Below are 27,906 nucleotides of genomic sequence, written 5' to 3' on the forward strand. Positions count from 1 at the left end.
TATGCTTAGCCTTCCTGTACTAATATTCTTGTTTAGGGTTGGCTAAGGTGTGTGAATAAGAGAAATGTGGTTGCTGATATTAAAGTTTTTGCAAACATTTTGGATGTACAAAATATATATTTATCGATGTAGAAGTTACGAATACACGACTCCATTTAATAATTGTTATATTGAACGTGCATTATGTTTAGATAAATATTTTAGAATTTTGTAAAAGTAATGGCAAAAGTTCAGTTAATTAAAGGACGCATCAAAATAAGTTGAAGAAAGAAGGTGATAATTATTATTGATTAACAATTGTCGATTTTGACATAGAAATTGTTTACCTAATTTTGTATACACAATAATTCATCTGCATAAATACAGATTAAATTAACGAAAATCTTCTGAAGTTATCAGATTCTGAAATCGGTAACTGTGTCAATCAACAAATTGGTAACTGTGTTTTAAGTTTTAAATCCATCCCACACTGAACTCCCAATACTCATTAACAGCTGGATAATCTGAAACAGTTTTTCTCTCCACCAAGAGCACGACAACATGACGCAGCCCATTTCGAACTCGCATCCTTCCAACTACGAGTTAACAAATTTATCATGCATATGTACTCCATTCTAAATTCCAAATAGTGTTACACTGGATGATAGACGCTTCAAATATAGTCCCAAACTAATACATGGAATATTAAGTGGCGTAAACTTCGAAAATAGTCTCTCTATTCTAAAACCAATACAATATAATATTGGATAACACATTGCGAATATAACCACTCAATTTCAAAATCTGCTAACAGAAAATTGGATTAGCATATTTTCACGTATAACCACTTTGTCCAATAAACAGCTAATAGAACATTGAGCAAAATAAATTTCAAATATAATTACTGTTTTGAAATAAACTAATGCGTCATATTAAATAGCGAATCAGAATCTCACTATTGTAACATTTAGCTTTGTTTTTATATACTACTCCCTAATTCTTTTATGTATACATATATTTGTCAAGGTATTTACAATTATGTAGAGCAGTTTACAGTAAAGTTTAAATGCACACTAACGGAACAATGTCAACTTTATATGAATACTAGTTTCAACATTTCTCGTCACCTTCATGTGAACAGTTAAAACTGTCTTGATAGTCCATATAAATGTGGTATTGTTCTATTAGTGTGTATTTAAACTTTATTATAATAAAATCTCATAAAACATCACTTCTCCATTTTTTCTTTATAAAGTTAGACTTAATAGTCGTTGCATTACTCATATCAACAAAGTAATTATATTACAATGTAGGGAAATGTAATGGTTATTTATTTAAAATAAAAAATATAGAGTCAGTAATATCTGTCAGTTAGCAATGTTTATTAACTTTGACAAATAGTTCAATGACTTTTTTGGTATTTCAAAAATGTTTTCCTTTCACCAAGGAAAGGTAACATAATTCAACACATATGTCAAGAATTTTGAGTAACATTTCATAAGTTATGACTCGCAAAAACTACATGAATTATTGTTTGCATATGTCATCATCATTCCGTCCAACAGTTATTCACGAGTTCTCGAATGAGACATCTTGTGGTGACAGAATTAATTTATTCTATGTTATATTACTTTCAAATCTCAACTTTTACAACATGGTGAAAACAATATAGTATCCTACGACTGAAACACGTTTAAGTTACTTAAAGTACAATCCACACATCAATAATTACCACTGCATAAAATACAGCATAATATTTTATCCATTTATGACAGTATGCATAGTGGAAATATTTGATTCAAATAGATCAATAGATGTTTATAAAATCACGAATGTTCAAATATTAAATCAGTAAAAACCATGAATGCTACACGAAATTCAATAAGTGAAAGCCATGGATATTTCAGCAATTTAAAGCAGAGAGAATAACAATACTGCATCTAATTAAAGCAATCAAAATGACGAAGATTGCGCAAATTTAAATGAGTCAGAACTAAGAATGTAGCATGAAATCAAAGCAATCAAAATTATGAATTTTGCGCACAATTAAATTACTCAAAACTACGCATTTTACACTAAATTAAAACATTCAAAATCACGAATTCTGCGCTATGTTAAGAATAAAAATGTTTTAAGAAATATAAGCATCAGAACTGCTAATGTTACCCCAAATACATAGTATAAAGAAGAAAACCTATTGTTTTCCTTTCTTTCCTCCCTGAGAAGCTAGAATTCAAAGGAATTTATTATTTTTGAAACAGTGTAAATCACAACATTTGTAAACGAAAAAAAATCTTATCTGTCTCTTCACTGAATTCGATTTTCTACATTCATGAACCAAATTGTCCAGTTGTCTTAGAAATACTCAAATTCAATTCATGTCAGATGTCATCAGTCTTACGTCTTAAATTTTTATCATTTAGATTCATAATTTTAGTTATATTTCTCATAAATTTAATAATCTTATATACAAACGCAATCACAGCAATACTTATAGATTCATCAAGAGTAACGAACAACAGTAGAGTAATATATTATACAACACAGGTCAGACACAAGAGCACAGCTCACAAGGGTTTTAGTTGAATACTTAGCGACTAAGCGGGTTTATTAGGCTCTCAAAAATAGCTGTTTTATGTATCTCTTCGCTTTTATAGAACAGGATGGCATAGTAGATAACAATATATTAGTAAGTCTTCAATAAGAACCATTTAACTGTTAATTTACCTACTTAAGGAAGTACGTTTCTGTTTAATTAAAGAAGAAAATATGTATCCTCTGTACAGATTCAAGAGATTTAAACTGAAACTCAATGTACCCAAGGTCGTGTACCCTTAGTTGCCGTTACTGTAGTTTGGTGAGTAGATACAACGGAAGAATTAGTGTTCATGGCGTCAAAATTGAAATCTAAATTTCCGTCTACACTTAATTCGTGACGGATGATCTGCTCTACATCACATTCCAGACCTTCTTGGATCATATCAAAGTTAAGATCAAGGTCGGTCGGTAATACGGTGTTCAGAGATAAAAGATGACCCATTACTTGACTTGATGTATTCCCGAAAGAGGTCGTTGTTGCAGGAATACTCTCCCTCTGATTCAGTGAGGTGCGAATAGGGAAATCTCTTGATAGAGGGAAGCAATAGCTGTTTGAGTTTGTTTGTCTCCTTGAAATTAAATCCGAAGAATTTTGATGCTGTTCTGCTACCTGGCTGAGGCTATGACTCGAAGAAAGCGACTGTGCTTTCTGGACGGTACAAAAGGTTTGAGAATTAACTGTATGTTGCATGCTTTGTTGTTGAAGTTGGAGCGGTGTTAACGTAGGGCTATTACTGCCAGAAGGTTGGTAGGAGGCGTGATATTCGCCATTATCATGGCCATAAATCCCTAAATTGTAAGTAGTGTTGTTAAGAGAAGTGACCCCACTGGACAACTGTCTGTTTGGACTGGTTCTTAGCCCACAATCAACCAAGTAGGATCTATCTACAGTCTCCAGCTTCATTGCTAAAGTTAGAGAGTCTACCAGCTGGTCAGCGCGGTACCTACCAAATCCATCAGAGGGAGGTCCATCCAGACAGCCTACCAATCGATTAGCACGATACCTATCCAGTCCATCAGAGGAGGGTGCATCTAAAGTGCCTACCAGTTGTTCAGTTCGATACCTATCCATTCCATCAGAAGAAGATCCATCTAAAGCACTTACCAGTTGGTCAGCACGATACCTATCCAGTCTATCCGAAGGGGGTCCGTTTAGAGAACTTACTAGTTGTTCAGCGTGGTACCTATCCAATCTATCAGAGGGGTGTCCATCTAGAGAGCCAACTAGTTGGTCAGCACGGTACCTATCGAGCCTATCAGATGGTAGTCCATACGTTTTAGAATCACTTGATGTGCTCATACAAGAGCCCCACGGTGGAGTCGACACCCGAGTGTCCTGCATGTCCGTGTTTATAGTTTGTACTGGGGAAAGTCGACCGTACGAACTAACATTGGAGGATGCACTTGGACGGAAATCTGGACTTAAGTGGAATGCTTTATGTATTGGGGATTCAGGAAACGTATCCAATCTTTCTGAAAAAGATGAATTGGGACTCGATGTAAGTTCCAGTCCACTTTTTAATACATCTACGCTCTTCTTGGCTCGACCACGTTTCTTCTCGTACTTTGAGGTCTCCATACTAGTGGCTCTCCTACGAGCCACCTTACCAGGCTTGGCATCAGGGTTAAGCATCCACCATGAACTCTTCCCGGTGCCTTCGTTCTGTACTCTCATGAAACGGTTGTGCAGGGACAAATTATGACGAATGGAGTTCTAAGTAATAGAAAAAAATTTATAAAGATAGAGTACATATTTATTAAAGTACATGTGAAAAGTTTACCTGAGCTTCAAGATAAATCTGACTGATAATTTTGTCTTAATCATAATCATTCTAATTAATAAACAAGTAAAAATGGAATATATTATCGACGTGTGCTAAAATAAATGTGGATGATTTGCAAAACACACTTATGGATGTGTAAAAATATATAAAAAAGCCTTGAAAAGTGTCGACTAGCTCATGCTTATTTATCTCTTCAAAATTAGGAACGGTTAACATACAGTTGATGGGTCAGCAGTAGATTTACGAATTTACAATACTAGCATGCGTTGGGACTTCGACTGGTGGACAGAGCATAGACAGCCCTCGAACAGATTTGTGCGAAATTTCAACAATCATCATCAATAATTCAAAACATAAATGGTTTAAAGTTTTAAATAGTAATTATATACTAATTTTAGCCCGGAGATTTTGCTTACTTATTAAAACATATATAGAATAAATATTCGCTTATCGACAATACATAAAGACTACTGAAGTAATCGCAGTTTCAAGCATAACCGTAAAACAGGGATGTATGAAGCATGATCTTGTTCTTCTGTGGTAATAATCACCAAATAAAGGATCTTCAGTAAAAGCATATAATAACATTATACTGGAGGTTCATAATGTGATTCAAGTTGAGAGCTAGTTAGGACCACTTGTATATCCTACTATTTCTAAACTTAGCACTGGAAAGATAAAAACGAGTTTATTGTAAAACTAACTTAAAGTTAGAACCAGAAAGCTGATGACATTCAAAAATGAAGTACGTAGACGTTAAAAGTTAAAGTTTTGAGGTACGAACATGGGATAAAGTTTCCAACCAACTGCGATGCATAGGTTTTTCCAAGAGCTTATTACTATATGTAGAGATATTCTTGTTATTCTTCTAACACGTTAAAGATATATTATACTTAAGTTCAATGCACCTTACTTAAAAAAAAAAAAATTGATTATATAAATCAGTATTTTATGAAAACACCGATCTGTAGAAAACAAATGAATCATTATTAGCTTTGTAGCCAGATACAGATAGAACCAAATAAGGTACTTCATCTACTGCAACAAGTTATTTTATTCTGACAAGAGCTTCCTGTTTAACACTTGGTAAATAGCTCAATATCTCACACATGGTTTTTCAAACTATGCTCAGCAGAGCCCTGGGGCTCCGCGAGGAAATTTTGGAATGTTAATATGTTTTCCTAAAACTATAAAATTAAGTCAGAATACGCTGTACAAAAAAATTAAAATATATCTTTAATACAACACGTTTATCACGTATTGGGCTTTTTAATATTCTATTCTGCCTAACGCCAGACGATTTTATTTAGCTTAGGGGAAGTTCTCGCGGTTAAAGTGTTAATACAATCTCAATTAGCTTCGACCGTGGCACCACTGGTTGCTAGTAGATACAGCAACATCTCAAGATCGCATGCGTCTGTGGAGATGCAAGATAGCCTAATAATTTTCGTATGAAACATCGGTCAACCCTGAGTAGTGATGCCAACTGTCTTTTAAAAGCCAGGTCCGGATTAGCAGCTAAATCTTGAACTAAATGAAACATGACGTCATAGCTGAAACTTGTTCAAATTTGAAATGTTGTGATGCAAGTATATGAGTATCATTTGTTTCAATTTCAAAGTATACTTATATGAAGTATAATTATATTTATGACAATTATAATTGGTAATTGTTATGTAGGGTTAGATTCGTTGTAGTTTAATTATACAAACTTGGTTTCAATTAGCTTTATGACGTCATGCATAAAGCTTTCCTTCCAGCAAAGTTAAAACGGCATCTAGAAACCAAACACTCCCAATTAAAAAATCTAACTTCCGCGTATTTCAAAAGAAAGTGTTTCAATTAAATGCAAAGAAAGCTACATTTTATTTGTTCATCCATCAGGACAACAAAGGTGCTCTTATTACTTCATATCGTGTTAGTCACGGTATTGCAAAAGCAGGTGAAGCTCATACAATTGCAGAAGATTTGATAAAACCATGCGCAAAAAAGTTTGGTAGAGTGTACGATTGATGGGAAATTTCTTAAAAAACATTAACTCTGTGCCCCTTTCTGACAACTCAGTTTCTCAAAAAATCAAGGATATGTCAGCAAATTGCTTAACGGAGTTAATAAGGCGAGTAAAAGCGAATCCAACTTTTTCGCTTCAGATGGATGAATCAACAGATGTCGTAGGTTATGCGATGTTGCTTGTGTTTGTTCGCTATATTCACGAAGCTAATTTTGAAGAGAACATGTTAATTTGGAAACCTTTACCAACTCAAACAACAGGTGAAGAAATATTTAAACTGATCGATTTATTTATGGAAAACATGAGATCCAATAGCAGCTTTGCTCAAGTATTTGCATTGATAAAGCTGAAGCTATATTTGAAAATTTTTCGGCCACAGTGGCAAGCATAAAAGAGAAAAACCCGGACATCGAGAGTATCCACTGCTGTCTTCATCGTTATGCACTTGCAATGAAACGAATGCCAGAAGACTTAAAGAAGTATTCAATGATGTCAAAAAATAGTTAATTTTTATAAAATCAAGACCACTCAATGCGAGGATCTTTAGTTTATTCTGTGAGAATATGGGAAGTTTGCATAAATATTTGCTGCTTCATATGGAAATCTGATGGCTTTGTCGGGGAAGAGTGCTTGCTCGGTTTTACGAAATATGTGAGGAGATAGGTTTATTTTTATCTGAATGTCATTTTGAACTTGCATACAAATTAAGGAACAAATGTTGGATACAGAAAGTGGATTAAATGAAGTGAATGCTACAATGCATGGTACCAGGGTAACATACTTCAAAGCTCAGAGTAAAATGGAAGCTCTTCAACGTGAGCTAAGGCTTTGGGGTGAATGTATACTTATGGAAAAACTTGATTGCTTCAAAAATTTTAATGTTTTTCTTCCTTAGGAATGAAATTTCCTTAAGTGAAGATTCAAAAGTTTCAGTCTTGCAGCACATATCTGAATTGTGTACAGCTACTAAGGAGTACTTCTCTCCTCATTTAGAAACATTATTGTGGATTCAAAATCCCTTTGTTGACATTTTCACTGTATACAACTACAAAGACCAGATTTAGAAACAGGCTAGATATTGAAGATGATTTGCGCTTACATGTAACAACCATAACTCCAAATATTGAACTACTTTGTGAATAAAAGCAAGCCCATCCGAACCACTAATGAATAAATAAGTACATTGTACTTTTACTGATATAAATTTTGCAAGCGGAAACTTTTAATAAGTAAGTAGAAGTAAAAATTTTTCTTTAAATATTGATAGTTTTAATAAATTTGTATTCTAAAAGTTTGAAGTAAATTTCATCTGGTGCTAGTGACCGATTGTTTCTAATTTTAGTTTATTTTTTTTATTAAGGCTCCGTAATGTTTTTTTCTTTCTGATGTGAAGCTCCGCAGGTCTAAGAAGGTTGGGAACCCCGGATCTAACAGATCGCGAAAAGAGAATACACAAACCTTAAAATACATATCAAAATATTTTAATTCCATTTTTTCTAGGGTCTAGGTGTAATTAAAATGCATTTTTATTTCAAAATTTGGTTGCTTGTTTCTAGTTACATAGGTATCGAAACCCAGTTTTTAGCATTATAAGTCGGCAGACTTAGCGTTTAACCTACAGAAAACTTTGAACTATATTAATCTTCTAATAGTGCTGGAAATCAAATAAAGGTTACAAAGTTGAAAAACAAAGGGGCCACCCTAAATTAAGTGGCAAGGATGATAATTAGAAGAAAAAGGCTTTTGAGGCAGTCCAAAATTTACAGACAAACACAGAACAGAAATATATGAAAAATGAACTTACATAAGTTTTATGAGAAAAACAGAACCAAACAACAACAGCAATAATAAAATTAACAATGCTGATTTTATTTGCAAAGCACGTACGTATATACGATGTACTATCTGTCACATAACTGACAGGTTCAGCAGCTATCAAACAAGATATCAGTTCAAATGTCATATTCACAGCTGCGTATCGTTTGAGTATCGATTGTCACATGGTTCCCTTGAGAATGTGGGGGCATGACACATGAAATATAAGAAAAGCTAAAATGACAACCATGATTAACGGTCCTGTAGTATTTGTACTAAGTACAATTGTTTGGTTTAGACTCCTAAACTTCGTAATGTGTTCAGAAAGACCTGCCTAATCTCTCACGTTCAACCTCATGTATTCGCTACATGACCCAATTGAAGGCGGTACTTTTGTGTTAGCGTCATTTATTTTTTATTTATTTATTTTCATTATGTAAGGCAAATAAATCAAACTATTTTACTATTTATGAAATCGTAGTTAAACAAATAATTACGCGACTGCTGATTGCACAAATGTTTTAAAAATAACAGTTTATGTTTAGTGAAAAAAATATTTTGTTGATATCGGTTTCCATCGCAAGACTCCAACTTCATTCACATTCACCTAAGTGTATTATAAAAAGCTTTATAATAAATATATAATATATATGTATTTAAAAGGTACATATATATATATACGAAAAAAGAAACTTTCGTGAAATAACAATATTTAGAGTAAACCCTCTTTTCATCGTAGGCCTGGCATGGCCTAGCGCGTAAGGCGTGCGACTCGTAATTCGCGGGTTCGCGCCCGCGTCGCGCTAAACATGCTCGCCATCCCAGCCGTGGGGGCGTTATAATGTGACGGTCAATCCCACTATTCGTTGGTACAAGAGTAGCCCAAGAGTTAGCGGTGGGTGGTGATGACTAGCTGCCTTCCCTCTAGTCTTACACTACTAAATTAGGGACGGGTAGCACAGATAGCCCTCGAGTAGCTTTGTGCGAAATTCCAAAAAAACAAACAAACAAACTTTTCATTAAGTTCATCATTAAGCCTAATGAAGGTGTATCAAAAAATAAAAACTATCTTCACTCATACCTGAAGGTGTTGTCCATGAAGAACTGACAATAATTTTCCTATTGGGCTAACTTCAACCAAAATTTGTATGTAAACAGTATGAACTATTTTTATTTTGTAAAACCTAATGGTTAATTACTCCTACTCGATTGTGTCAATCTCAAACAATCTTGTCAGGTCAATGCTTTAGACAATGTTGAATATGCTAAAAGGATTCAAGTTCAAAATATGAAATTTGCTCGATTGTTTCTCAAACAATCATGTTTTTCCCATGGTCAATGAGATGGAAGCTGTTCAATGGTGGGATCACCTCAAAATCACTTATTGTTGGTAGATAGAAAGCAAACTGTGAATGTTGTTTATGACGAGTATTTCAGTTTGTTTGTTATAAAATAAATTGATGACAACCTGTTTCTTTGCACGTTCAGAGTTTAAGTTTCCTAACAATAAGAGCTAGTAGCTAATTGAATATAAGTTTACATAAAGGCATGTAAAACTAGCTTAAAAAGTGAACTCAAACCAGGTGTTCTCAAACAGTTGGCCTTGGCATCACGACAGAACATTGGAAGTTTCTAAAGAGGTGAACGATGTCCTAAACCTTTTCTTGGGGTTTCTTTAAAATTATTTTTAAGTTTATCATAATAATACTCGTTTTTATCTATTCTGAATATGCGTGCGCACCTTACTATGTAAATACACATGCTCTCGCACTTAGTTTCAACGGAAATAAACAGAAAGCGGATGTATATATACGCTAATATACATTTTACGCAACATATTAAAAGCTTATTAAAGTTTTTAAAAGGTTTAACGCTAGGTCGTGGAATAATATGTTTGTTTATTGTTAGTACTTGGCCTTAACTGAACTAAAGCAAAATACCTACCAAAATTAAACTTTTATTGAATATAGTTTGTACTTAATAAAAAATTAACTATTGTTACGTCTAAAATAAGGGGACTTTAAGATTTTGGTGCCAGAGACTAGAATTATTTTGTATTATTGTGTGTTATTAAGCACAGGGATACTCAACAGATGTCAAAACGCGCTTGTCAGCGATATAAGTTCGCAGACGTATCTTTGTGCCACTTGGGAAATTTTTGTATTATTTTATAAATCCTGTATTTAAAGAAGTACTTTTGCAATAAAGATACTAATAATTTGACAATAAATGTTTTGCGTGTCTCTAGTAGAAGTAATTTATTTTAAAAAGTGTGGCTTCATCTTGCCAACCGCTTCACAGTCTGGCTGTGTTACAACTAGTTTGAGAATTTCGCGTTAAATAAGAAAGGGCTAGATGCATATAGATGTCACGAAGTGTAAAGTGACTGCATAGAAAGAAGACAGCTAATCAACAATACCAGTCATCAACTCTTGGGATACTCTTGTAAGATTGAATAGTAAGATGTGATCGTAACTTTTATGGCGCATTCGTGGTTCCAATATACAAAGCACATTCTTTAGGCAACGAGATGCAAGCAATGAATCCTAATTTTTTTTTTTTTAGAACGATAGTTATTCTTTGTTGATTTTTAGTTGCATGAAAAATGAGAGTTCTTCTTCCTAAAACGTGTCCCGGAATGAAAAAGAGAGAGAGAGAGTCGACCCTGTTCTATGCCATGTTAATTCATTGGGTACATAAAACAGAGCCAAAGATATCACACAATGAGAATTAAACTATTGATAAAACAACCTATCATTCGGTTGGCACTACAAATTATTAAACATTAAGTTCTCCTTTCTGCTGGCTTCACGATAAGTGTGAGAATTTGCAATGATTCTTGCGATGGACACAGTGCATATAGTCTATCATACAGCTTTCGCTTAAACAACAAAATTTTAATAGTAGAATATTACAGAAACGGAATGTTTCACGCTGTTATTATTACTTGTTTATTCTATACGAAACATGCTGGCTAACTGTTCAGTAACGTTTCTCAAAAAAAAAAGGTAAAAATGTTTACAAACAGGTAGTAGAATGCCTCACATGTGCGGGTCCATCTAATTTATACACCCGCACAGGACGTTAAAAACAAGGATGAGGCCAATCCTTTGACGTTTCATATTTTACACTGAATAGCCACAAGACATCTGTTTTCATGCTGTTTTTTTCGTTTGTTTTTGTTCAGCTTGGAGGAAACTAAGTTACCTATATAAGTACGTGTCGCTAAGACAACTGTAATCCAAAGGAAAAAACATACAAATGAATCCATCAGCAAACAAAGATCAAACCCTTATTCAATGAACAGCAACATGAAAGTATGGCTTGTTTGTTGAGTTGGTCTCAAGCAAGTTTCTCGAATCCTTTTTCCTTTTTGAAAACAATAAATCTGTCTAATTTTACCAATTGTAGAAGCTGAGACTGAACGTAAATAAAAACGTATGGGTTTTGTTTTTTTTACAATTAATAATCCATGAGACGTTCTAGGGTAGAAAAATTAATTATATTGTAAATTTACAAAAAAACACAAAAAAAACGGATATCAGACGAAAAAAGTCTTATATTTGTTGTGTCTAAGGACGTTTCAAAGACAACCAAGAAAAAATTATTTCCTACTGCAAATGCCTCCTTGTAGCACAACGACAGGTCTTTGAACTCACACGACTAGAAACCAGGTTTCGATACCCGTTGTGGGCAGAGCACAGATAGTTCATTGTGTAGCTTTGTGCTTAATTCCAATCAATCAATCTATTGCAATCGTGCGCTGTGTTTTATGAGTCATAATTCAACGTGAAATTTATAATAATTGAAAAAGGCATAATAGAATATAAAACACAATAATAAAAAATCAGCAGGTGGAGTCTTTGTTCGCCTTGTACGTAAATCTACCTTTTGAAAGTAGTCCTGTACGTATTCTTATCTTTCGGTAGTCGTTTGTAGGTAAATGTACCTTTAGTAAGTCGTCTCACTGGCAAATCTTTAAACTCTTCTTGCAAGTAAGTATCGTTCATCTTTCTTTCGCCGCTCGTACAACCTACTCTTTGAACCAAATAGTTTAAACTTTGATTTATCCATCTATAACCCACTCTTCCAATCGTCAGCAGTACAGTTTTTGTTCTTTTTAGCAAATTTCAATCTCTTAATAATATTAGGAAATCTAAGTAAATGATGTTTAATTGCTACAGAACAAAATATTCCATTCTCGTTGAGTTTTCTTCATATTACAGATTTGGACACTTTTCTCTTGTTTGGTAAGTAAGTAGTCGTTTATCTAATGGTTTAAATCAGTGGTAGTCTTCCTTCTGTCCTGAAAGCCACATAAACGAAGATACTTAACATCAGTATCATTGCGGTTGAGTGTTTTGTCTCTTCCTTTTTTATTTTGAAATTTACACTTCTCGGTCTCACGATCTAAGGAGAATTTGACAGTGTTTGGAGGGTATTTCAAGTCTGCAGCAATTTGTCGTAGAATCCAATCAAGCATCACATAAAGATTTTATGCGAACTCTGCTTTACTGACAATTCGCTACGCATTTTGGGCCATGGCCTGAGAACAGAATTTAAGTATATAACGTCAAACATTATTTTTATCTCGATTTACTTGTGGATAGCATTTAAACTGATTTTTTCTAGCATTTTTTTTAATTTCGCGCAGAGCTACACGAGGGCTATCTGCGCTAGCCGTCCATAATTTAGCAGTGTAAGACTAGAGGGAAGACAGCTAATCATCACCACTCACCGCCAACTCTTGGGCTACTCTTTTGCCAGCGAATAGTGGAATTGACCGTAACATTATAACGCCCCCACGGCTGAAAGGGCGAACATATTTGGTGCGACAGGGATGCGAACCCGCAACCCTCAGATTACGAGTCGAACGCCTTAACTCACCTGGCCATGCCGGGCCTCCTTCTAACATATAACGGCACCACATGTTAGCTTCTTTTATATAATTAAGACACTACATGTAGTTCCATGAAAGTTATTTCAGACCCTAAATTTGATCAGTATGTTCATTTAAACAGAACCCTAATAGCAAGTCCTTGGTACAAGTATATGGGAATTCTGAAGAATAATAAGTATTCTCAACCTGGCTCATTCAGTTATCAAGAAGAATCGGTGAAGTATTACCACAGTGTTGAAATTTACATTCTGTAATGGTATGATAGAATTAGTCCCATGAAATGGAAAGAATGATAATATATTCTCTTTTCCTTACACTTATGCTCAGTACAGGATATAGATATACTGCTCAGTTACTTAAATACGCTAAAAGTAATATATTTAGTCTCTGTCCTGCAGTAAGGTAACAGTTATATAAATAGATTGTAGGTACTGTATTTAGTCTCTGTTCAGTAATAAGATAACTGTTATATAAATAGATTGTAGGTACTGTATTTAGTCTCTGTTCAGTAATAAGATAACTGTTATATAAATAGATTGTAGGTACTGCATTTAGTCTCTGTTCTGTAATAAGAAAACTGTTATATAAATAGATTGTAGGTACTGTATTTAGTCTCTGTTCTGTAATAAGATAACTGTTATATAAATAGATTGTAGCCACTGCATTTAGTCTCTGTTCTGTAATAAGATAACTGTTATATAAATGGATTGAAGGTACTGTATTTAGTCTCTGTTCTGTAATAAGATAACTGTTATATAAATAGATTGTAGCCACTGCATTTAGTCTCTGTTCTGTAATAAGATAACTGTTATATAAATAGATTGTAGGTACTGTATTTAGTCTCTGTTCTGTAATAAGATAACTGTTATATAAATAGATTGTAGCCACTGCATTTAGTCTCTGTTCTGTAATAAGATAACTGTTATATAAATAGATTGTAGCCACTGCATTTAGTCTCTGTTCTGTAATAAGATAACTGTTATATAAATAGATTGTAGCCACTGCATTTAGTCTCTGTTCTGTAATAAGATAACTGTTATATAAATAGATTGTATGTGCTGTATTTAGTCTCTGTTCTGTAATAAGATAACTGTTATATAAATAGATTGTAGGTACTCCATTTAGTCTCTGTTCTGTAATAAGATACTGTTATATAAATAGATTGTAGGTACTGCATTTAGTCTCTGTTCTGTAATAAGATAACTGTTATATAAATAGATTGTACGTACTGCATTTAGTCTCTGTTCTGTAATAAGATAACTGTTATATAAATAGATTGTACGTACTGTATTTAGTCTATGTTCTGTAATAAGATAACTGTTATATATATATATTGTGCTTAATTTGTACACATTCATCAACAGAAACATTTTTATTAGATAAAAGTGTCCGTATATGTTTCTAATAATACATATTGCACTGGTGTTTCTTTCCTACTTTAAAACGAAGCTCAAAGAAGTTTATTCTTGAAATGAAAACTTTTACAATGCTCCTAAAAGCTCTTCGGTAGAAATTGTAACTGTTCATGAATTTCCCCAGTTTTGCTAGTCTCATAAACAAGTGTAAGTCAGTTTATATGATCAATTATCTTGGTTATTGTACAGCCACCACGTGTCTTGAAGCTGTGAAAAAGACATTCAGAACAGTGGTAATAGTTAATAATATGAAAACAAGAGTTACAAATAGTCAAAATTGTAGTATTCGAGAAAACGTGTTTTTTAAGACACTGCTGTTATCATGGTACTAAATAAATTAATGGTAGCGAAGAAGAGGAAGAATCTGTAAGATAGTAGTGTTAATATTTAAATTTAAATATATAATATACAAACAAGGTTATTATAAAAGGAAACTAGGTTATCATTATTACGACAAACAAGATAGGTTTGTTTTGGAATTTCGCACAAAGCTACTCGAGGGCTATCTGTGCTAGCCGTCCCTAATTTAGCAGTGTAAGACTAGAGGGAAGGCAGCTAGTCATCACCACCCACCACCAACTCTTGGGCTATTCTTTTACCAACGAATAGTGGGATTGATCGTCACATTATAACGCCCTCACGGCTGTGAGGGCGAGCATGTTTGGCGCGATGCGGGCGCGAACCCACGACCCTCGGATTAAAAGTCGCACGCCTTACGCGCTAGGCCATGCCAGGCCCCCACAAGATAGGATTCTGCAGTATAGATCACGTATTCTTTCAGAAAATCGATATATTTCTGTAGAGAGCTTAAAATAAGGGATGCAAATATTACTTGTTAACAGGGTAGCTTAGAGTTGATATTTTAAACAAATTCCCAAATACTTAAGTGAAATTGTATCTTTATTTCTTTGTATTTATACCTATAGGTACTTTGTTTTTAGCGCAACGCTATACAATCTCTGTCCATTGCAGGGAATCTAACCCTATATTTTAGCGTTTTAAGTCCAGGTATTCACCATTGACCCACCAAGAGACATACCTACATACAGGTCTTTTAATCGGCTGCTTAGCTAATATCACCCAAATTTCATGAAAGGCTGTACGTAGTAATTGAAACGAATGTAATTATGCTTCACGTAGATATAACAAAAATATCCAACATGGTCCAGCATGGCCAGGTGGTTAAGGCATTCGACTCATAATCTGAGGGTTGCGGGTTCGAATCCCAGTCACACCGAACATGCTCGCCTTTTCAGCCATGGGGGCGTTATAACGTTACGAGCAATTCTACTATTCATTGGTAAAAGAGTAGTCCAAGAGTTGGCGGTGGGTGGTGATTACTAGTTCCCTCTAGTCTAACACTGCTAAATTAGGGACGACTAGCGCAGATAGCCCTCAAGAATTTTTGCGCGAAATTTAAAACAAACCAAACCAAACAAAAATATGGTTTCTAGGAAATATGTACATTCGTAAGGTAGATATAACACAACAATATTTCTCGGAGATGAAAGCATTCTTAACATGAATATAACATAATAAAATTTCTAGAAGATATATGCGTTGTTAACTTACGTATAATATAAGACCGTTTTTAGGAAATTTGTGTTTTCTTAACGTAGGTATAACAAAATAACGTTTTTAGGACATATATACATTACTATCGTGGCTGTAACACACGAACTAGATGCGAATGTTTGACGAAGATATAACAAGACCATTTCTAAGAAATACTTGCATTAATAGCGCAGATATAACACGATAATTTCCCTGGAAGGTACGCGCTTTTTTAATGTACATTATAACATAAGAAAATCTCAAGTAAATATATTATTCTTAATATAATTATAACACATTAACATTTTAGGACACATGAATATTCTTAACGTAGATGTAATACAATAATGTTTCTAATTAATATATATATGTGTGTTCCAAATAAAGATGTAAAACAATAAAGTTTCTGCTTAATATCTGTGTCCTAAATATGGATATAACATAAGAATGTTTCTGCTTAATATCTGTGTCCTAAATATGAATATAACATAAGAATGTTTCTGCTTAATACCTGTGTCCTAAATATGGATATAACACAATAAAGTTTCTAGCTAATATTTGTGCTCTAAATACACATATAACGCAAGAACGTTTCTAGTTGACGTACGTATTTTAAACGTACGTAGTTGATATGTATATTTTAAATGTAGATATAACACAAGAACGTTTCCAGGGAACATGTACATTCTTCAACGAAATATGTGTATGCCATCCATGTTGTTCTGTTTCATCAAATCAACCAGTCATCCAGCTTATCAAATGTCTGTACGATAAAGTATCTTACGTAAATCTTACTTTCTATCTGTGTTATGGTACAACTCAAATTATAATTAAACATGTTTTACCGATAGTTACATACGTCATCCTATTAATGTAGAAACTGCCATCTCTATGTTACATCGACATCTGAGATTATAACAGATCTCGAACTACCTATTCTAAAAGGTTTAAAATGTCCATCTACTTATGTTTTTTTTAAAAGAAACAATTTACATTTATGCAAATCACTTAAAATACTTTTTTGGAAAAAAAAAAAGGTTCAGAATTCTTTGGTAGGGTGGTGGAGAAAACTCCTGTTCTGTAATGTTGGCTATGTTCGTGAAACCTACTTATGCATGTGTTTGAAATACCTTCTCCTTTTCTCTATCGTGTTTCTTTTTACTCTTCTCTTACTGGGTCCGGCATGGCTAGCTGGGTTAAGGCGTTCGACTCGTAATCTGAGGGTCGCTGGTTTGAAACCCCGTCATACCAAATATGCTCACCCTTTCAGCCGTGGAGGCGTTATAATATGACGGTCAATCCCACTATTCGTTGGTAAAAGAGTAGCCTAAGCGTTGGCGGTGGGTGGTGATGACTAGCTGCCTTCCCTCTAGTCTCACACTGCTAAATTAGTGATGACTAGCACAGATAGCCCTCGAGTAGCTTTGCGCGAAATTCAAAACAAACAAACCAAACTTCTCTTACTTGTTTTCTCTATGTAATCTTACTTTGTCATCTTCCTTTGTTAAAGATTTTTATCTCATCACCATTTTCCTTTTTTGGATTAATTTCTGTTCTTCTTCATCCACTTCTCTCCTCTATTTTCCATTCGTGTTATTTTTCTCTTTCATTGCTATTCCTGCTATTTTCTCACTATTATCTTTATCCTCCCTACTTCTCTTTCCTTCTTATCTAAACTAGTTTAATTTACTCTCTTTTTGTTTTGCCCCCCGCTAGTACAGCGGTAAATCTACGGATTTACAACGCTAAAATCAGGGGTGCGATTTCCCTCAGTGGGCTCTGCAAATTGCCCGATGTGGCTTTGCTGTAAGAAAACACACACACTCGCTTCTCATGTTTTCCTTGTCATGTTATCTCATCTGTTGTTTTTTTTTTACTTATCTCTCTTTTCATTTTTAAAACCCAATCATTTTTTTTCTTTTCCTCCTCCAATTTGAAGTTTACCGTTTTTCTTTCTTTCATTTTCTCAATCTTATTTACACAAAGTCTCTACATTTATCACAATATAAACATTTATAACGTATCCTCCGGCTAGACAGACAGATTAGTAACTAAATGCGTAGTTTTGGACAAGACTGGAGAAACGTTTTCGCGCAAGGGTCATTTTGAAATATCCAGCGTTCTTCAGACTCATATACACACAGAAACGATGCACATATATTCTTTTATAAATATATATATATATGAAATTATAAGAAAATGCATACACAAAGTATACAGTTATAACCAGAATTTAAAAAGAAATAAGTAGGCCTCATAAACACTGAAGAAAATTTAAAAACAACCGCGACTTTACAAATGTAGTTGGAATGAGTTATAATTTTAGCACTATGCCAAGTGGCGACACCTAGTGCAACAAAGATTAACTTAAAATATATTTAGGGTGAATATCGGTAGCTGAACTGACACAGGATTTCTTCTGTTTTAAGAGAGCCCGGCGTGGCCAAGCGTGTTAAGGCATGCGACTCGTAATCTGAAAGTCGTGGGTTCGCATCCCCGTCGCGCCAAACATGCTCGCCCTTTCAGCCGTGGGGGCGTTATAAAGTGACGATCAATCCCACTATTCGTTGGTAAAAGAGTAGCCCAAGAGTTGGCGATGGGTAGTGATAACTAGCTGCCTTCCCTCTAGTCTTACACTGATAAATTAGGGACGGCTAGCGAAGATAGCCCTCGTGTAGGTTTGCGCGAAATTCAAAAACAAACAAACAAACTGTTTTAAGAATTAAAATGGATATTTTCAAATACACCGCGAATCGGATAAAATCTTCAAGTAGACCGTAGCTTCCCACTCCTGCTCTAAAGTAATTACAGAAAGAAGTATCCAAATTATACATTCGTCACACGGGACAGATGACGAACAAATTTTGACTTTCTCATTCCCCACCGTTTTATAAGTTACGGCAGCCATGTTGTGTGACGAATTACTAAAACATCTTTAATTCTGAAAACTATAATTTCCTCTTTTTCTTGTGTGTCGTCCAATTAAAATGAATTATGACAGAAAAAAAATAATAAGTGTTGAGAAGAAAAACTTGTTTGAAAATGTAACCCAATGTACCCGAACGTGTACAGGGTTGATTCAATGGACTGTCACCCCTTACTGAACAAGTTACTGAATCAATATTCACAAAATACTACAATCTTTTAGTCAACAGTACAAATCTGTTGTACACAAAATGTCTGATGTGTTACAAAATATATGTCTATGAAATGCCAAAATCAGTCTGACAAGTCAGAGTGCAATACGATGTGATTTCTCAGGTGAAAAAATAAAAATACTTTCGTCCTTCGTACAGTTTGCGTATTGCATATGTTTAATCTCTACAACTTCCTAACTACACATCTACTGTTGTTTTAGTATCCATATACATTGTTACTGGTAGTTTTTATAACACGAGCTGTTGAGAAATCAGCATGAAAAGTTGGTAACTCTTAACATCAAATTCGTAATACTATGTTGTACAAAGTCTGGACATACACACTTTGGTACCCCACCCGTACAAACAGGGATACGTAGAAAGTTTTTACTGTAATGAGCCAAAATATGGATGAACGTTTTTCAGATACGTCAAAGTACATATGACACATACGAAACACAAGAATATGGTTTAGCTGGAGCGCTGTAAACTGTAAGACCGACAGTAGTAGCTTATACTATATAGAAATATTAATGTACAGCTAGCATATAGCATCACTGAAGGCAGCCTTTAATAATTTATAATCTCAGATTCGGCTTTTGTCCTGAGAATAATTTTCTGTAAAATAATCAGCTCTTCACGCTGACAGACAACAGCAGTGTCCCATATCGATCGGTCTCGATACATATAAACTTGCACTGTGCAACAGGTTTCTAAAGCTTTCCACATTATGACCGCGTTTCCATGGCTGCGATGCTTATCCAGACACAACCTCGAAAACTTTAACAAAATATTACTTTACATAGTTTCTCTTTTACCGGTGTCATTCATGCCTGTGTTTATAAACTCACATATCAAAACTAAGTAGTGGTTTATGTTAAGTAAAGTCATTAAAAACTTTTCCTTCAGTCAAAGCACAAAGACATGTCCAAGTTAAAACAAATAACAAGCTTTTAGTCAATATAACAAGTCTGTTGTTTTACAAAAAAACACCAAAAAACAGATGTAGTAGTAAAGTAGCAGTTCTAAAGATATGTCTGTGGAACGTACCAATAAGGGTTATATTAAAATAACATAACAAGTGCATTTCTACGTTTATGCATTGATAAGCCCAGGTATTAGGTAAAGATATTGTTGGCACAGCATATAGTAGATGAAGTGTAGATTATATAACAAATTCTTCCATACTTTCACTCATAAGTTCTTAGAATTACTCATTTCCCACCGTCTATCTATTATCTCAACATTTGTAGTAGAGAGGAGGGTAATGAGCTATAAGATACTCCCCTCCCCACAAAAAAAGACACGTTGTTAAGTGGAAGACGCATTGATGGGCAAAATATCGACCCGTTTAAACACTCCTGTCTCTCAAACTCAAACTAATAACAAACAAAATATAAGTGAACTTTAGATAAGCATCTAGGAGGAAGTAGTGGTTATGTAAATGCAAGTTACAAACTACATAAACAATAGAATAATTAATAATAATTACAGTTATCTTACTTAATATGGTTCATATTGATGTATATTACAAACCAGAAACAGTTAAACTATACATATATAGAAAGATATCGGTAACAAAACTGATAGATAAACAGTTATAGATAAAAAGATATCGGTAACAAAACTGATAGATAAACAGTTGTAGATAAAAAGATATCGGTAACAAAACTGATAGATGAACAGTTGTATATAAAAACATATCGGTAACAAAACTGATAGATAAACAGTTGTAGATAAAAAGATATCGGTAACAAAAGTGATAAATGAACAGTTGTAGATAAAAAGATATCGGTAACAAAACTGATAGATGAACAGTTGTAGATAGAAAGATATCGGTAATAAAACTGATAGATAAACAGTTGTAGATAAAAAGATATCGGTAACAAAACTGATAGATGAACAGTTGTAGCTAAAAAGATATCGGTAACAAAAATGATAGATGAACAGTTGTAGATAGCCTGAGAAACAGAAATAACAATCACTATATAGCTATAAATACATAAACATGTATATATGATAGAGAGATAACTACATAGCGAAAAATATATAGTTATAAACAGATAGAGGTAATTATGCTTAGATGAACTGATAAACAGTCAGCTAATGAGATAGGCAGATAAACAATTACACAGGGTCGTGTCCACCAGGCTATCACTGCTAAAATAGGGACGGCTAATGCAGATAACCCTCGTGTAGCTTTGAAAAAAAATTCTAAAAACAAACTAAATAACCTAGAAACTGGAAATCAGCCAATAAAGAGCTCACTAATTAATTTAGTTTTAGATATATCGTATCCAAAACAGGTGATATTGAAAGATGAATGAGTGATGTTCTGTTTGCGATCCTTTCCCTGAAAATCTGATACATAACAATTACAATTCATTCATGATAAGTGATGATATAAATAGACCTCTACCATGTCTGTCGGACTGTTGAGTCCACGTATTAAGTGAAAGGTCTCTCAGCACTGTATATGGCGGATGTACGTAGTGTAAATGATATATTATTATATGCTTTCATTCGTAAGCTCTTAGAATTACCCACTACCCGCTGTCCATCTACCTCAATGTGTGTAGTCGAAACAAACAAAACGATGTATAAGATGTATATATATATATAAAAGATGAGTTATTACACGGAAGACACATTGGTGGGTAAAAACAGCGATCTCTCGAAACTTTCCTCTCAAAGCAAAACAAAGTACAAGAAAGCTATAAGTTAGGTGTAAAAGTTGTATGTGAAACTATAAATTAGGTGTAAAAGTTGTTTGTGAAACTATAAATTAGGTGTAAAAGTTCTTTGAGAAACTATAAATTAGGTGTAAAAGTTGAATCTCAAACTATAAATTAGATGTAAAAATTGTATGTCAAATTATAAATTAGGTGTAAAAGTTGTATGTCAAACTATAAATTAGGTGTAAATTTGTATGTCAAACTATAAATTAGGTGTAAAAGTTGTATGTGAAACTATAAATTAGGTGTAAACGTTGTTTGTGAAACTATAAATTAGGTGTAAAAGTTGTATGTGAAACTATAAATTAAATGTAAAAGTTGTATGTCAAACTATAAATTAAGTGTAAAAGTTGTTTGTGAAACTATAAATTAGGTGTAAAAGTTGTATGTGAAACTATAAATTAGGTGTAAAAGTTGTATGTGAAACTACAAATTAGGTGTAAAAGTTGTATGTGAAACTATAAATTAGGTGTAAATTTGTATGTCAAACTATAAATTAGGTGTAAAAGTTGTTTGTGAAACTATAAATTAGGTGTAAAAGGTGTATGTGAAACTATAAATTAGGTGTAAAAGTTGTATGTCAAACTATAAATTAAGTGTAAAAGTTGTTTGTGAAACTATAAATTAGGTGTAAAAGTTGTATGTGAAACTATAAATTAGGTGTAAAAGTTGTATGTGAAACTATAAATTAGGTGTAAAAGTTGTATGTGAAACTATAAATTAGGTGTAAAAGTTGTTTGAGAAACTATAAATTAGGTGTAAAAGTTGTATGTGAAACTATAAATTAGGTGTAAAAGTTGTATGTGAAACTATAAATTAAATGTAAAAGTTGTTTGAGAAACTATAAATTAGGTGTAAAAGTTATATGTGAAACTATAAATTAGGTGTAAAAGTTGTATGTCAAACTATAAATTAGGTGTAAAAGTTGTATGTCAAACCATAAATTAGGGTGTAAAGGTGTTTGAGAAACCATAAATTAGGTGTAAAAGTTGTTTGTGAAACCATAAATTAGGTGTAAAGGTGTTTGAGAAACTATAAATTAGGTGTAAAAGTTGTATGTCAAACTATAAATTAGGTGTAAAAGTTGTATGTGAAACTATAAATTAGGTGTAAAAGTTGTATGTGAAACTATAAATTAGGTGTAAAAGTTGTTTGTGAAACTATAAATTAGGTGTAAAAGTTGTATGTCAAACTATAAATTAGGTGTAAAAGTTGTATGTGAAACTATAAATTAGGTGTAAAAGTTGTTTGAGAAACTATAAATTAGGTGTAAAAGTTGTATGTGAAACTATAAATTAGGTGTAAAAGTTGTATGTGAAACTATAAATTAGGTGTAAAAGTTGTATGTGAAACTATAAATTAGGTGTAAATTTGTATGTCAAACTATAAATTAGGTGTAAAAGTTGTATGTGAAACTATAAATTAGGTGTAAACGTTGTTTGTGAAACTATAAATTAGGTGTAAAAGTTGTATGTGAAACTATAAATTAGGTGTAAAAGTTGTATGTGAAACTATAAATTAGGTGTAAAGTTGTATGTCAAACCATAAATTAGGTGTAAAGTTGTTTGTGAAACTATAAATTAGGTGTAAAAGTTGTATGTGAAACTATAAATTAGGTGTAAAAGGTGTTTGAGAAACTATAAATTAGGTGTAAAAGTTGTATGTGAAACTATAAATTATGTGTAAACGTTGTTTGTGAAACTATAAATTAGGTGTAAAAGTTGTATGTCAAACTATAAATTAGGTGTAAAAGTTGTATGTCAAACTATAAATTAGGTGTAAAAGTTGTTTGTGAAACTAAAAATTAGGTGTAAAAGTTGTATGTGAAACCATAAATTAGGTGTAAAAGTTGTATGTGAAACCATAAATTAGGTGTAAAAGTTGTTTGAGAAACTATAAATTAGGTGTAAAAGTTGTATGTGAAACTATAAATTAGGTGTAAAAGTTGTATGTGAAACTATAAATTAGGTGTAAAAGTTGTTTGAGAAACTATAAATTAGGTGTAAAAGTTATATGTGAAACTATAAATTAGGTGTAAAAGTTGTATGTCAAACTATAAATTAGGTGTAAAAGTTGTATGTCAAACTATAAATTAGGTGTAAAAGGTGTTTGAGAAACTATAAATTAGGTGTAAAAGTTGTTTGTGAAACTATAAATTAGGTGTAAAAGTTGTTTGAGAAACTATAAATTAGGTGTAAAAGTTGTATGTCAAACTATAAATTAGGTGTAAAAGTTGTATGTGAAACTATAAATTAGGTGTAAAAGTTGTATGTGAAACTATAAATTAGGTATAAAAGTTGTTTGTGAAACTATAAATTAGGTGTAAAAGTTGTATGTCAAACTATAAATTAGGTGTAAAAGTTGTATGTGAAACTATAAATTAGGTGTAAAAGTTGTTTGAGAAACTATAAATTAGGTGTAAAAGTTGTATGTGAAACTATAAATTAGGTGTAAAAGTTGTATGTCAAACTATAAATAAGGTGTAAAAGTTGTATGTGAAACTATAAATTAGGTGTAAATTTGTATGTCAAACTATAAATTAGGTGTAAAAGTTGTATGTGAAACTATAAATTAGGTGTAAACGTTGTTTGTGAAACTATAAATTAGGTGTAAAAGTTGTATGTGAAACTATAAATTAGGTGTAAAAGTTGTATGTGAAACTATAAATTAGGTGTAAAAGTTGTATGTCAAACTATAAATTAGGTGTAAAAGTTGTTTGTGAAACTATAAATTAGGTGTAAAAGTTGTATGTGAAACTATAAATTAGGTGTAAAAGGTGTTTGAGAAACTATAAATTAGGTATAAAAGTTGTATGTGAAACTATAAATTATGTGTAAACGTTGTTTGTGAAACCATAAATTAGGTGTAAAAGTTGTATGTGAAACCATAAATTCGGTGTAAAGTTGTATGTGAAACCATAAATTAGGTGTAAAAGTTGTTTGTGAAACCATAAATTAGGTGTAAAGTTGTATGTGAAACCATAAATTAGGTGTAAAAGTTGTATGTGAAACTATAAATTAGGTGTAAAAGTTGTTTGAGAAACCATAAATTAGGTGTAAAAGTTGTATGTGAAACTATAAATTAGGTGTAAAAGTTGTATGTGAAACTATAAATTAGGTGTAAAAGTTGTATGTCAAACTATAAATTAGGTGTAAATTTGTATGTCAAACCATAAATTAGGTGTAAAAGTTGTATGTGAAACTATAAATTAGGGTTTAAACGTTGTTTGTGAAACTATAAATTAGGTGTAAAAGTTGTATGTGAAACTATAAATTAGGTGTAAAAGTTGTATGTCAAACTATAAATTAAGTGTAAAAGTTGTTTGTGAAACCATAAATTAGGTGTAAAAGTTGTATGTGAAACCATAAATTAGGTGTAAAAGTTGTATGTGAAACCATAAATTAGGTGTAAAAGTTGTATGTGAAACTATAAATTAGGTGTAAAAGTTGTTTGAGAAACCATAAATTAGGTGTAAAAAGTTGTATGTGAAACCACAAATTAGGTGTAAAAGTTGTATGTGAAACCATAAATTAGGTGTAAAAGTTGTTTGAGAAACTATAAATTAGGTGTAAAAGTTATATGTGAAACCATAAATTAGGTGTAAATTTGTATGTCAAACCATAAATTAGGTGTAAAGTTGTTTGTGAAACCATAAATTAGGTGTAAAAGGTGTATGTGAAACCATAAATTAGGTGTAAAAGTTGTATGTCAAACCATAAATTAAGTGTAAAGTTGTTTGTGAAACCATAAATTAGGTGTAAAAGTTGTATGTGAAACCATAAATTAGGTGTAAAAGTTGTATGTGAAACCATAAATTAGGTGTAAAAGTTGTATGTGAAACCATAAATTAGGTGTAAAAGTTGTTTGAGAAACCATAAATTAGGTGTAAAAGTTGTATGTGAAACCATAAATTAGGTGTAAAAGTTGTATGTGAAACCATAAATTAGGTGTAAAAGTTGTTTGAGAAACCATAAATTAGGTGTAAAAGTTATATGTGAAACTATAAATTAGGTGTAAAAGTTGTATGTCAAACTATAAATTAGGTGTAAAAGTTGTATGTCAAACTATAAATTAGGTGTAAAAGGTGTTTGAGAAACTATAAATTAGGTGTAAAAGTTGTTTGTGAAACTATAAATTAGGTGTAAAAGTTGTTTGAGAAACTATAAATTAGGTGTAAAAGTTGTATGTGAAACTATAAATTAGGTGTAAAAGTTGTATGTGAAACTATAAATTAGGTGTAAAAGTTGTTTGTGAAACTATAAATTAGGTGTAAAAGTTGTATGTGAAACTATAAATTAGGTGTAAATTTGTATGTCAAACTATAAATTAGGTGTAAACGTTGTATGTGAAACTATAAATTAGGTGTAAACGTTGTTTGTGAAACTATAAATTAGGTGTAAAAGTTGTATGTGAAACTATAAGTTAGGTGTAAAAGTTGTTTGTGAAACTATAAATTAGGTGTAAAGTTGTTTGAGAAACCATAAATTAGGTGTAAAAGTTGTTTGTGAAACTATAAATTAGGTGTAAAAGTTGTATGTGAAACTATAAATTAGGTGTAAAAGGTGTTTGAGAAACTATAAATTAGGTGTAAAAGTTGTATGTGAAACTATAAATTATGTGTAAACGTTGTTTGTGAAACTATAAATTAGGTGTAAAAGTTGTATGTGAAACTATAAATTAGGTGTGAAAGTTGTATGTCAAACTATAAATTAGGTGTAAAAGGTGTTTGAGAAACTATAAATTAGGTGTAAAAGTTGTTTGTGAAACTATAAATTAGGTGTAAAAGTTGTTTGAGAAACTATAAATTAGGTGTAAAAGTTGTATGTCAAACTATAAATTAGGTGTAAAAGTTGTATGTCAAACTATAAATTAGGTGTAAAAGTTGTTTGTGAAACTAAAAATTAGGTGTAAAAGTTGTATGTGAAACTATAAATTAGGTGTAAAAGTTGTATGTGAAACTATAAATTAGGTGTAAAGTTGTATGTGAAACCATAAATTAGGTGTAAAGTTGTTTGAGAAACTATAAATTAGGTGTAAAAGTTGTATGTGAAACTATAAATTAGGTGTAAAAGTTGTATGTGAAACTATAAATTAGGTGTAAAAGTTGTTTGAGAAACTATAAATTAGGTGTAAAAGTTATATGTGAAACTATAAATTAGGTGTAAAAGTTGTATGTCAAACTATAAATTAGGTGTAAAAGTTGTATGTCAAACTATAAATTAGGTGTAAAAGGTGTTTGAGAAACTATAAATTAGGTGTAAAAGTTGTTTGTGAAACTATAAATTAGGTGTAAAAGTTGTTTGAGAAACTATAAATTAGGTGTAAAAGTTGTATGTCAAACTATAAATTAGGTGTAAAAGTTGTATGTGAAACTATAAATTAGGTGTAAAAGTTGTTTGTGAAACTATAAATTAGGTGTAAAAGTTGTATGTCAAACTATAAATTAGGTGTAAAAGTTGTATGTGAAACTATAAATTAGGTGTAAAAGTTGTATGTGAAACTATAAATTAGGTGTAAAAGGTGTTTGAGAAACTATAAATTAGGTGTAAAAGTTGTTTGTGAAACTATAAATTAGGTGTAAAAGTTGTTTGAGAAACTATAAATTAGGTGTAAAAGTTGTATGTCAAACTATAAATTAGGTGTAAAAGTTGTATGTCAAACTATAAATTAGGTGTAAAAGTTGTATGTGAAACTATAAATTCGGTGTAAAAGTTGTATGTGAAACTATAAATTAGGTGTAAAAGTTGTTTGTGAAACTATAAATTAGGTGTAAAAGTTGTATGTGAAACTATAAATTAGGTGTAAAAGTTGTATGTGAAACTATAAATTAGGTGTAAAAGTTGTTTGAGAAACTATAAATTAGGTGTAAAAGTTGTATGTGAAACTATAAATTAGGTGTAAAAGTTGTATGTGAAACTATAAATTAGGTGTAAAAGTTGTATGTCAAACTATAAATTAGGTGTAAATTTGTATGTCAA

General features: G+C 32.3%; 1 protein-coding gene across 1 annotated transcript in view; it reads right to left on the reverse strand.

Annotated features, from left to right (window-relative positions):
• Positions 1–1,351: 1,351 nt before the first annotated feature.
• LOC143223892 (uncharacterized) overlaps positions 1,352–27,906 on the reverse strand; it is a 56,567-nt gene continuing 30,012 nt past the window's right edge. Inside the window, exon 2 of the mRNA XM_076452367.1 lies at positions 1,352–4,291. Within this exon, the coding sequence (XP_076308482.1) occupies positions 2,789–4,291 (1,503 nt within the window). The 3' untranslated portion in view covers positions 1,352–2,788. The remainder of the gene's footprint in view (positions 4,292–27,906) is intronic.

Source organism: Tachypleus tridentatus, chromosome 8, assembly GCF_004210375.1.
Source record: "Tachypleus tridentatus isolate NWPU-2018 chromosome 8, ASM421037v1, whole genome shotgun sequence".
In the NCBI taxonomy this organism is placed as follows: Eukaryota; Metazoa; Arthropoda; class Merostomata; order Xiphosura; family Limulidae; genus Tachypleus; species Tachypleus tridentatus.